A 12,179-nucleotide genomic window follows, 5' to 3' on the forward strand; every position below is an offset into this window, starting at 1 on the left:
TTTTTCCAAGATACAGAAAACAAATTATTTTACACAGGCACACTTGTTAATTTGTATAAAAAACATGCTTGTAAGTGAAAAGGTCACTTTAGTACTGATTTACCAGATGTGTGAGAGCTACGTAGTGTTAATTATGTTGAAATCGTCTCTTTGCCTTTTGCATTGGTGAGCGCCAACACTGAATGGTACAATATTTGATCCATGTGTTTTACTGACACTGCAACCTGTTCCCAAGCAGGAGCCCTGCCCAGGTGTTGAACAGCCCAGTACTGTACAGCCCCATCTGTCTGCATGTAGTGTATTTAAAACTAAAAGCTATTACAATTATTACAATGATTTGTTTCAATATATACATCAGTATAAAATACTACCCAAAAAACTTTTGCATTTCGAACAATTTTAACCACTTCATCAAACAATGCATTTGCAGAATAAAAAAAAAAAAATCCAAATTAGTGTTGATTGCCAACAGTACAGCATGTCTATGGTATGTTTCCTAATAAATGAGAGAACGGAAATGTATTAAAATCAATTAAAATAAGTATCACAAAACAGAATTAATGTTAGAGCAGTTCAAGGATTCCCAGTTTGTCAGTATCTATCCTAAGCAGTGCTACCCAAATACAGTATAAGCCATTTAGTGTTTTTACAATGAGAAGAAAACATTCAAATATTAAAGCTGCAACAAACACACAAAAGCAAGGAAAGAAAACCTGTTCTGTATACATCCCTGTTGTACCAAGGTACAGCATGTCAGGAGTCTGCACTCAGTGCATTGTATGTGCTATTATACCTGGATACAACTGTGGAAGACAACTGAATGGAAACAATGCTGAATTTCCTTGCTGTTGTGGTTTTAAGTCATACCATTCAAGTTACAACAGCTTAGTGTCATTTTTTCCTGAAGGGAAGAAGAGAGAATTTGTAATGAAATTGTAAAAATGCTACTAAAATCCCTATCTTGGACACAATATACTGCTTCAGGAGCTACCGTGTCATTGCACAATATATAAGTGGCCTATTAATTGCTGAACGTAGCAGAATATACTCGTCATTGTGGAAGTGTTTTGAACATTGCTATTTTAAAACCTGCCTGTATTTCATAGCAGGCCACAATTTTGCGTATTTCAAATACTAATATTCTTATGTAAGGTACTAGAAGTACATTTATAGTGGCAAAATTCAGATCTCTGCCTCTGCTGCTTCAGTTTTTAAAATGAGACTTTTTCAGAGTTTTCATTCTTTAAATTTATCCTATTGGAACTATTTCTGAAGCATAAAATTCCAAGTAACGGCAATGATTTTTTTTGTTGATCCATTCCTAACATGAAAAAATTGTAAAAAAAGAAAAAAAAGAAAAAAAAAAAAGAAATAACAAAACAAAAATAAACCAAAAATAAACCAAAACCAAACAAAAATGAAACAAAAAACACAACAACAAAACACACCAAAAATCTCCCCCTGGGAGAAGTCCCTGCTAGATGAGATTTTTTTTTTTTTTTTTTAAAAACCAAGCTTCATGCTTACAGTATCCTTAAAATTGTGTTACACACCCTTGAAAATAAAGGCTCACGTTGAGAATGGTGACAGGCCCTTAGTTATAGAGGTGCTAACTGGTGACACTACTTTTCGTCAGAAGAAAACCACCCCCCGCAAAACATCATAGCTTATACTGAAAGTTTGATTCATGCTCATTTTGTTCATTTAAAAATACTCTTTGGAAACTGTCAACTCCTGCAGACAACTTAGTGATACATCTTTTCCTGTTAAAATAAAGATAACTCATATTCACCTCTACCCCATGCTAAGCTCTACTACTAATATACACTTCATTACTTGCTCATGTCACCATCTAACACGTATCTTTACAGTCTTCTACATAGTGTCCAGGGCTTATTTTTCACCAAACGGAATTTGACAACTATTACACTTCGGAGTTTTTAATTGAGGATTTTTTTTATTTTTTTTATTTTTTGGTGTTCTAGCCTTTTCATTGCAACTTAAGAGTGATATTAAGTTCAGACTATTTTTCCATGCTAACTTGAGAGAAACTTTTAATAAAGGTCCCCCCCCCCCCTTGTTAAGGATTCTAAGCTCACTTAGATATCAAAACTGAAAACCAGAAGAGAGATAAGATGCATCTGTCATTTTAAAATGGTTTCTGCTACTTTAAAATACGTTTTAAAATTATATATACCACACTTAGATTCTAATTTAAAATCTTGCAAAGAAACATGAAAAATAAGCCACTGGTCATGAATTCTAATGATTACATTCAAAGCTAGCCTTTAAAAAATAAAAAAGTTACAGGGAAACATACTGTTTTATGTACTCACTAGCTTATCAGGCTACAATAGGCATGTTTTAGGTATAAAAAAAAGCAGACAATTCAGATTTAAATAAGACTATGTGAAATCAGAAAAAAAAACTTAAGATTTCACTATTTAAAAAAACACCTAGAATTACTTCCCATCCTACAGCTACAGTTAAACCAACTAACAAAAATAATCAAACTATTTTTGACAAACAAGAGTTAGGCTAGAATAAGTGGCAACAATCAAAGTTCATATATGTTTCTATGTAAAATGACTCATGATTTACTATAACATAAAATATGAACAAGAGCACTTTGTGGCTAATGAAAGAGCTATCGGTAGCAACTCTTAATGCCAAAGTCTTCAGCCCTCCTTTAAGTTGTATCTCCAAATCAGTATTGACTTCTTTTGACCAGATACATCATTTTTGGCTTGTCACCCCAGTATGTCATGTTTTACCACTTGCCACAGGCAGCAGGAGACAACTAGCTGAGCAAACTACAAGCAGTGTCATGCAGAAATTAACTCTCAAATCTGAGTACTTAGATAAAATGATATGCAAGCGCACACTAGGACAAAAGGAATGGCATTCGTCATCCAAATAGGCTCATCATCTCCCCCCCACCCCAACAGTAGTTGCAACAGCAATAGAAAAAGATGAAGAAGATGTCTGTTCTTCAGAGTCAACTGTGGAAAAAAGTCAGCAATATATAACAGCAGCGATGGACAAGGAAGAGCAAAATGAAAGAATCTTGTTGAATATTTGTTCATTTACTTTTTCTGAACACAAGCCAAAGTGTGCCACACTGGCTTGTTCTGAACTTCAGATACAGGTGTCCTATTCTCCTTAGATCCTTCACAGATTTAGAATTCAGTCTCCCTGAGGCCCCTATAACCAAGTAAGAAAACTCTCTTTATCTAGCTTGGTGGCTGCCAAGACAGATTCCATGTCATTAAGGATGTCAGAGCTCAAAGCCTCTTGCAGACTTGGCATCAGTTCTTCTCCTTCTATATTCATTCCATCTCCTTCCAGTGTCCCAAGGTCCACATTTGTCCCTGGAATGGCTTCAAGGTAGTCTGGGAAACGGTTCTGATGGGACGGGATGTTACTTTGGCTGATACTGTCACCTAGTTAAAAAACAAATCAAGAGGGACGTTAAATATACTGGAGGTACCAAACCTACAACTTATCACAACTGGCTAAAGGTTAATCCTGGATCTCTTGCATCATACAAGCAGTGTGATTCACAGAAATCCATCACGAAAACCCAAGATGACTTAACTGCATGCAGACATGCAAAGAACTTGCCTTTGTTCAACTTTAACTTACTAATCTGAATCTCTACATATCTTTGATACCATTTAGCATATTTTTATTTTTATGCTTAAAAGGCAATTCTCAGTCAAATTCTGTTTGGAGAAATATTAGCAATACTGCTGAGGTGGTGTTATAACGAGTTTTTTTAAAAAAAGCAAACTCAAATTCCATGTAACTACAGTAGTGATACTATTTATGAGCTCTGCCCCACCCCCTCCCAACAGAATTTATTACAAGTATGCCTTTCACAAATTTAACTACAACGTTTCTGTTATAGAAACAGAAGCAGGAAGAACAACTATGCAAAAAATTTCTCAGAGTTTCTCAGAGTTGCTTGTTTCCATTGCAATGGGGCTGAGCATTTGACACAAGCATATTTGGGAAGCATGCGTTAAGACTGTTTAGAAAAACAAACCTGTATCCATCTCATCAACACTGTTCAGGAAGTCATCGGGGGTTCTGGGTACACTGTAACTGCTCATGCTAAGTCCGCTATCTGTGCTTTCATCTCTGGAGTGATATGTTCCACTGTAATAGAAGAAAGGCAGAAAAAAAATGAGGGTAGAGTACTTAAGCAATTAAAATAGTTAGATGTTTGTGTTAGAACCAATTCAAGGGCTTTGATAACATTGCTGTCAGAAGAAATGCTCTATTCTAATTAAAAGCTGAAGTCTGTCTGTAAGAGACACCTGGTTTTTATTTTATGCAGACCTTTTCCAATTAAAACCATATTATTTAGGTTCAATTTAACTCAATAAGAACACAGTTAAGTGGCTTTTAAAAAAAATGACCAACGTTCTGCATTGTTTTAAACTTTTCACACCCACCCACAGCTAAAAACCACCAGAAGCATATCACTGTCCTTAACGATTATGAAACTTAATAATGGTGTACCATTTCACATTTCTGTTAAGGTTTTAAAAAAAATTTAACTACTAACATCCCCTTGTTTCATCAGCCACTGAAGGGCATTTCTAGGTCACTAAATAGGAGCTGAAGTTGGAACTCCTTTAGGAATTCATCCATTGCTTCCCACTGCTGCATTACTACTGGTGCAGTCACACATGTCATAGCAAGAGAGTGCCCTAATATAAATCAAGCACTGGTACAGAAGCCATCCTGTAAACAAACCCTCTTTAGAATGATCTTGTTGACAGAACAGTTAGCAAAACAGGTGGCATGGGGCCTTACATACATTAGTTTTCTTACTGCCATCTTACTGCCACAGCAGACCAAGACTACTGCAGTGGGAAATTTGGGATGGGGGTGAAGAGTAGGCCAGTCAAATGATCAACTTGACCAGCTTGAGGGGGATGCATCCAGTTTTCAGTTGACTTTCTTATAAATTTGATCAATTATTCATTTGAAAGTAGAACAGTAAGAAAAGCTATATACAGCGGTACAAATCATTATCCTGGCTGGAACAACAATTTTCAAAAAAGGGAGGGGGGGGTTGCTACTTGTTATACAAATGATACAGATCAGCATAAATCTGAAAACATTTTGCTATGATAGCTAACGGATGCAAACAGTCACACCAGACAAAATGAGCAGAAGCAGCTGTAGGAACACAACACTACCCCATGTCTACTAATATACAAGCTTCACAAAACATTTTCAAATCTGTATTTCTTCTGGTTGTGGTTACATTCACTGAGGACCTTTACAGGTTTTCTACCTTGAATGCTAAGTGCAAATCAAAACAAAATTAAGCCGTACATCAGCTCTATTAGCATTTGAAGACATACTGATCCTGCTTGTAATGTACTTGTGAAATCCATAGTGTATGCCTTGTCAAGCATGCAGAACCGGACTGAAAATAGTTGAACAGCTGTTCAACATCGGATGCAAGTCAAATGCCATCAACTGTGTTTATATAATATATATTACATACATATATATATATATATATTATATATATTTTAGATTTCATGAGGACATCCTTGCCACACAAGAAAGAAAACTAGCTTTTCTATACCTTTAAAGCACTTCTTTCCCCCCTCATGATTGATTTATAAATAGTATCACCACACATTTGATTACAACCTTAAAAAGAAAGCCATTTAAAACTTCTTTGAAAAAAAATGCTGGTTTACTTTGCGAGACAAAATACTAGGCACAGAACTGAGACTATGCTGAACTAGATCATTCTGGCTGAGAAGGCTTTTTGGCTGCTGCGGTCCCACTTGGAATGTCCAGCCCTCCTGTCTCCAGATCACCCTAATACACATTTCCTCGCTTCAGCAAGGACTTCTTCATCCAGTCATCACACTGCCCAAAATTACTGCATGCAACTAAACTACATTACCCAAAATAGAGCGGATGCTTCTTCAATAAATACTTGTCAAAATGTCTGTATACAAAAGAAGAAAGCCCGATTTAGGAATTAAATGGAGAATTACCATCACTGCCAATATAAATCTAACAGCCAAAAACATAACCAGAGTGGCAAATCAAAAGGTGAAGTTGTTTAATAAAGTCTGCATTGTTAAATATTTCGTTTAAAAATAAATCGTAGCATAAAGATAGTAGGTCGTGAAGACAGCAGGCAGAAGACTGACTACGTAAACGAGAACACCACTGTACATTTTTTCGAATTGCTTCACTGTAGCATTGAGATGTTTTGGTCTGGATATGTAAGGAGTGGAAAATATTCAACTACCTGAACTTTGGAATGTAAAGTTAGGAGGACTGCTTCACCAGGAACTTTATATACACTGGAAAGAAAAAGCATTCCTGGAAGTATTCCTGGAAGTCTGAACTTTAACATAAGGGATAAAACGGAGACAATTAGGACAAAACTACTGGACCACCAGACTGCAGCATCTGGTTCTCAGATCCACAAGTGACATCCACTCATATCCACAAGTGTCCTTTAAGAAGTCTCTTTCCCTTATGCATATGTCAGAATTAAATGCAATGATGTGTATAAAATTATCTAGAAGGGAACAATGCTCAACACAAAATGCAAATGAAAAAAAATCTGAGCTCAAGTCAGGTATAGATTTTTCAGAATTTGGTACGGGCTACAAAAAAAGGGAATAGCTAAACATATTTAAAACTGGGCAAATGGTAACATTCCCACTTTACAATAAGTACCCTTTGCTAATTATCAACCTGGCAAAAAACTACTTATAATTTGAATTTGTCCTTTCTAGCTTTTTTGCTCTTTGTAATTCAAGGCAAAGATCTGTCATTTTACATTTCATATGTACAGAAGCACAACAAATTAGTCCATTGCTGGAATATTTGACATAGAGAAGAGTACAGTGGCCATTTCAAAACCTAAAGATGCAGAAAACAAGTTTAAGATGTGAAGGTACTACATTTTTTAAGAAATAAATTTTAAAACATTATTGGATTTGATGTATGACGGCAACAGCCTTCAAGAAAATTCAAGCTAGTTTTTACTACAACACACCAAGGCCATCTTCCATTTACAAGAATTTCTTCATTTCATAGTCATAGTATGGGAAATTATTGCCCACAACGGTATTGCTCAAAATGCAACTTCAGATAGATCAGTAGGTAGTCAGTTTTAAGATTTCTTGTCCTTTTTATTCGTTGGCACAGGGCTAGCACAGCTAAAGATCACACCAGATTCCATGTTGAATTCCATGGAAAACAAGCCCTCCCCCTAACAAAAAAATGAAGTTTTCTAAGCAGATTTATTTGTGTAGGAGGTCTAGGTCTTCCTGAAACACTGACCCAAAATTTGGAAATCACACTTACTTAGGGATTTGAATAACAAACCACCACTGTTTTCTTCTCCATATGCAAGGCCTGATTTTTTGATTTGCTTTTCTCCAACACATAAAGAACAGCGTACCTTGAGAAGTTAACTGCTTTTCCTCCCCAACAGTAGCATGCGCAACACTTATACACACAATACGACATGTAGTGGAAGAAAGTACATCTTAGTGATATGGTTTAGTGGAGGACTGGTTAGTGTTATGTCAGAGGTTGGACTAGATGGTCTTGGAGGTCTCTTCCAACCTACACAATTCTGTGATTCTGTGAAAGTACTATGAGCAACAGATTTTATTTACATCACCTAAACTGTATGAACGTATTCTATTGGCAAGATGCTGTAAAAGCATGCCATCCATCTGCTGAACTTCTCAAATCCTCATTCTAATTAGAAGAGATGGACAAGACTCCTATAAAAAGTAGATTAAACTGACATAAACTAAGATCTCAGAATGTCAGTAATGCAAAAAGTTAGATACAATGAAGATACTTTTTGAGGGATGAAGAACAGAGATGTAGAGATGTAAGAGATCAGTAACGTTCCATAATTTAAAAGAATGGAGGAAGAAATTTGTAATTGCAGCAAAGGTTTACGAAGTTTTTACGTTTTCAGTATCTGAAATTATAGCAGGTATTTAGTCTTGCTCAACTCCAGAATTACGCCGGTCCTAACATGATGTGGACCTCCTATCTTGCAAGCAGAGCTGAAACTATATTGGTGGCAAAAACATGGAAGTTAAGACTTACATCAAAAGAATTAAGATTAACGTGTGGGTTTTTTTCCCCCGTACATATAATAATGCACCACTAAAGAGAAGGACAAGGCTGTTATACTACATAAGAACTTACAGTAAGCACCCTAAAGTTAGGCTAACATTTCAAAGTAACGCAGAGAAGTACTGATGAACTCTGATAGAACACATAATCTTTTTGTCTAATGGTAACAGACGCCGAGTTGGTACCAGTTTAGACCACTTTAAAAAATATAGTTCAGTGGAGCACTACAAAATTAATGACCACAACTTAAGTTCAACCACTTAATACTGGTGAAAATAGGTAATTTTTTTACTCCATTAATTAAAAAAATGTATGCGGTTCAGAGATTAGATTTTTTTTGTCATTTCCATCTTTCCTTTTCAGCATGCTAAACAAAAATATAGATGCAACTTATCACAAGCTGCAGCAAGTTTTCCAAAATTGTGCTTGTTAGCATGAAGTATTTGCAAGCTGTAATTAGAACAGTATTTCTAAGAAAACAAACGTTCCTCAACTCAGACGGATTAAGGAAAAAGTTACATAAAAACACCAGTCTATATTGCAAAATTCTAATTCTTAAATTGAAAGGCCCACACTTCCAACTAATACTGTATTTAAAATGAAACATTCCACTGTTTGCACAGCTAACATTTAACGGAGTAAAAATACTGCTAAATTAAATAACTGAACCGATGGGGAGAGGTGAACAGAGAAACCTTAAAATGAACCTCAAGGTGTAGTCCTAAATGTGCCTCACAGTTCATCTGATCTCATAGCAAGCTATTCACAAATTCTTCTGAGTCAGTAATTTGAAATGACTGTTAGTCAACAGATTATGCAGAGGCAACATGTTATGACTTTGAATAAAAAACCTTCCTACAAGTCTGAACAGACTACTTCCTCCCACAGGAGACAGCTTTTAATCCTCAACTTTTACTAGACTTGCCATTTAAGGAAAGATTCATTTACAGCTGTGGCTTTTGGCACAGACAGATGTTCAAAATAAACTATTACATGTACTGAACAGAATTTTAAATCAATTTTTTTTTCCTCCAGTAGCTACTCCTACAAACCTGTTAAGAAAGGGATCAGAACTATTTGTAGTCATTGTTCTCAGTTCCTGAGACATTCCAGGAGATGATACGGGATTTTGAGATCCACCATCTTGTTCCATTGTTGGAAGCTGGCTACGGAGAGCCAATTCCTAAAACAGGAGTGAAAAACGAGGAGAAAAGAAAAGATCATGTTAGACATTCAAATATGTTCCAGATACATAAACATATGACATTCTAGGATAACTGATGCTTTCAGTGTTTTCAGTTACAAGATTTAAATGAAAGTAAGCTTCTGAAGACAAAGCAAGAATTTTTATTGGCTTCATTGGTAACTGAAGTTCAACCAGCCATGTCCAGTATTACAGGGACTTCACTCTAAATATATTTATGTATATAAATATCAGTACATATAGGTAATTTTTTTCATTGCATTTCAGTATCCTTTTACTAAGTTTATTCTTAAGATCAAAAAGAACAGTTAACAGTATCTGACCTCTGAAACATCACTGTGACTAGCTCTTTTTCCCTATTTCCTGTAATTTCCTATTTAATCCTTTAATCCTTTTTACCACACCTATTTTATTCAGCAAGTTTTAAAGCCTTTCCCTACATATTCCAATTCACTCATTTGATATATTTTGAAATTTGTGATTGATAAATTCAATGATTTCTCCCAAAAGTAAATCTTAAAGCTCTTCCAATGCCTAATAATTCCTTATTAAAACTAAAGAAGGCGGCACTTTTGAAGTCACAAACTTCAGATTATGTATTTTTACTCATCTTACTACGCACCGAATGTAGAACCACACAATCCATCCATAACGCTTATCATTATTACTTACTGAAAATAAGTTTTAACATTAAAAAAAATATATATGCAAAATTAAAGGTAAGTGGAGAAAAGGAACATTTTCTGTTATTTCTACTGCCCCCGTTCCCTTTTTAAACAGATAATCTACATGTTACCCATCATCTTTTGACTATCTTGTTACCATCATTAGTAGTACCTGATTATCCAATCTGTGCCTGGGAAGCTAATCTCAAGCAAAAGTTGTCTTGTCAGTCTTAACAATAATCAGTATTCCTCATTTGTACAATGAGAGGTCTTCATCCAGTTATATGCACTATATACACACATACATTAATATATGAACACTATATATAGATTACAATACTCTTTCTCCAATTCTTGTAAGTGATTTCTTTAAAAATAACATGTAAGGTTACTATATTTTCCAGCAGACTGTGCTAAATACGCTTCCCCACTGTACATTTTTTTCCCAATCTTGCATGTGATTCACTACAATTCCTGTGAATTTATTATTCTACATGTTCCTTTAATAGCAAGTTCTGTATCTTGTACTAGGATTTCTCACTCCAGTTGATTAGAACTTTGCAGAAATGTACCAAACATACCAAGTGTCTTTTTTTCTGAATCTGATGCACCTGATTGTTTCCCCAAGTAAATACAGTCTAGTGTTCACCAACACTTAACTGGCTACTGCCCTAATAAATACTAACATTCCTTGTCCTTGTGTTCAGATCACAGGATGGTATGCATCTTTAACCCATTTCTATGATTTTCACTTTCTTATGTAATAAAACCAAGTGCAAAGGCTATATAATGAGGTGTTGGTTTACAGCTAAGTTTACCAGCTTCTATCAGCTACATTGGATTTGATACAAAAAAGTTGGTATGAAAAAAAAAAAATCTTTCTTGGAACACTTCACAAATGGTGATCTGAGGAAGGTCTCAGCACATCAAACCCAGAGACAACTCAAGAACTGCAAAAACTACTTGCTCACATTTCTACCCTTCTGGAGACTAGAATTCTTCCACATGTCATTTGAACCTTCCCTTCTCTGTGAGACTACCTTCATATGATGCAGCTACTAACTAAATCCATCTTGCTATTTTGTCCAACAAGCAGGGCAGGGGTGGAAATCACTTGGATTTGCACCACTGCTTTTAGAATGTTTTCAGCCGTGGGCTCATACCTGTAATACAGGTATGATACACATTCATTCTCTGACAGCAGAGCTGTCAATCTGTGACACCTCTGCTCTTATGCCTCTCCATCTACCTGGCTGCGGCAAGAACTCTTTGGCCTTTTCCCCTTCCCTCTCAATTTGATCCATATGTTGCATTTGTACATCCTTGGGCTGCAGTCCCTGCCAAGCTAGCATAAAGAAAAAAAAATCTCTGTACTTTAAGAAAAAAAGTCACTACAACAGAATAAGCAATTTGGAAATGAGAAAGTTACCTTTGTATTTTCTAAATCCTTAATGTGTAGTAAAGATTGACTGAAGTTTTGCAATACATGACCTTAAACATTGCGGTAAAAATAAATGCTACTCATATACTGGCTAGCTACAAATGAAAAGTTGCATTTCACTAAAGATCCACTGAAAAGAGATTAAACCAGAAGAGAGAACTGCATTTTGCCTATTCTTATGTGTGTACAACCTAGGAAATTAATAATATTACTACTAATTTTTGTTCTTGTTTCAACAACAGCATTGCTGAAGTGCAAAACTACAGCTGTTTGCATTAATGCTAATTATTCAGGAGGCAGAACTACAGCTCTCCCCACTAGAGAGAATGTTATTCCATTACTCATTCAAGTAATAAATTTATGTCAATCTGGGAGTCTGGAATGGAAAGGAATTACAGAAAAGCCACGCTATTCAGAAACAAATGCAGAATGACTTTTAATAATTCCATAAGAGGGGCAAAGTTTTCTATAAATCTTCAAGACCACATTAAGTGTATTTTTCCTAAAAGGTGCACATAATGGAAGCTAAACTTGGGTAGCTCGAAGAGTAGTCTTTTTATTTCTTCCTTATAAAAGTGACTTTCAATAAAGAAGCTATGTGCTTCCTATAATTAAAAAACATGTATGGGAGTGTATAAGCCTGTCCCAGCTACAAACAGAGCAATGTGAACTCCAGGCTTTTAATTCATGCTTTAAAAATATATCCTTT

General features: G+C 35.5%; 1 protein-coding gene across 4 annotated transcripts in view; it reads right to left on the bottom strand.

The window, feature by feature from the left end:
* Positions 1-1,505: 1,505 nt before the first annotated feature.
* The window catches only part of YAP1 (Yes1 associated transcriptional regulator), an 87,453-nt gene continuing 76,779 nt past the window's right edge, over positions 1,506-12,179 (bottom strand). For all 4 annotated transcript variants that reach the window (XM_032193553.1, XM_032193536.1, XM_032193545.1 and 1 more), the window contains 3 exons: positions 9,213-9,343; positions 4,049-4,161; positions 1,506-3,443 (listed from right to left, as the gene is read on the bottom strand). In XM_032193553.1, coding sequence (XP_032049444.1) covers positions 3,205-3,443; positions 4,049-4,161; positions 9,213-9,343 — 483 coding nt within the window. In that variant the 3' untranslated portion in view covers positions 1,506-3,204. The remainder of the gene's footprint in view (positions 3,444-4,048; positions 4,162-9,212; positions 9,344-12,179) is intronic.

This window comes from Aythya fuligula, chromosome 1 (assembly GCF_009819795.1).
Source record: "Aythya fuligula isolate bAytFul2 chromosome 1, bAytFul2.pri, whole genome shotgun sequence".
NCBI classification, from domain to species: Eukaryota; Metazoa; Chordata; class Aves; order Anseriformes; family Anatidae; genus Aythya; species Aythya fuligula.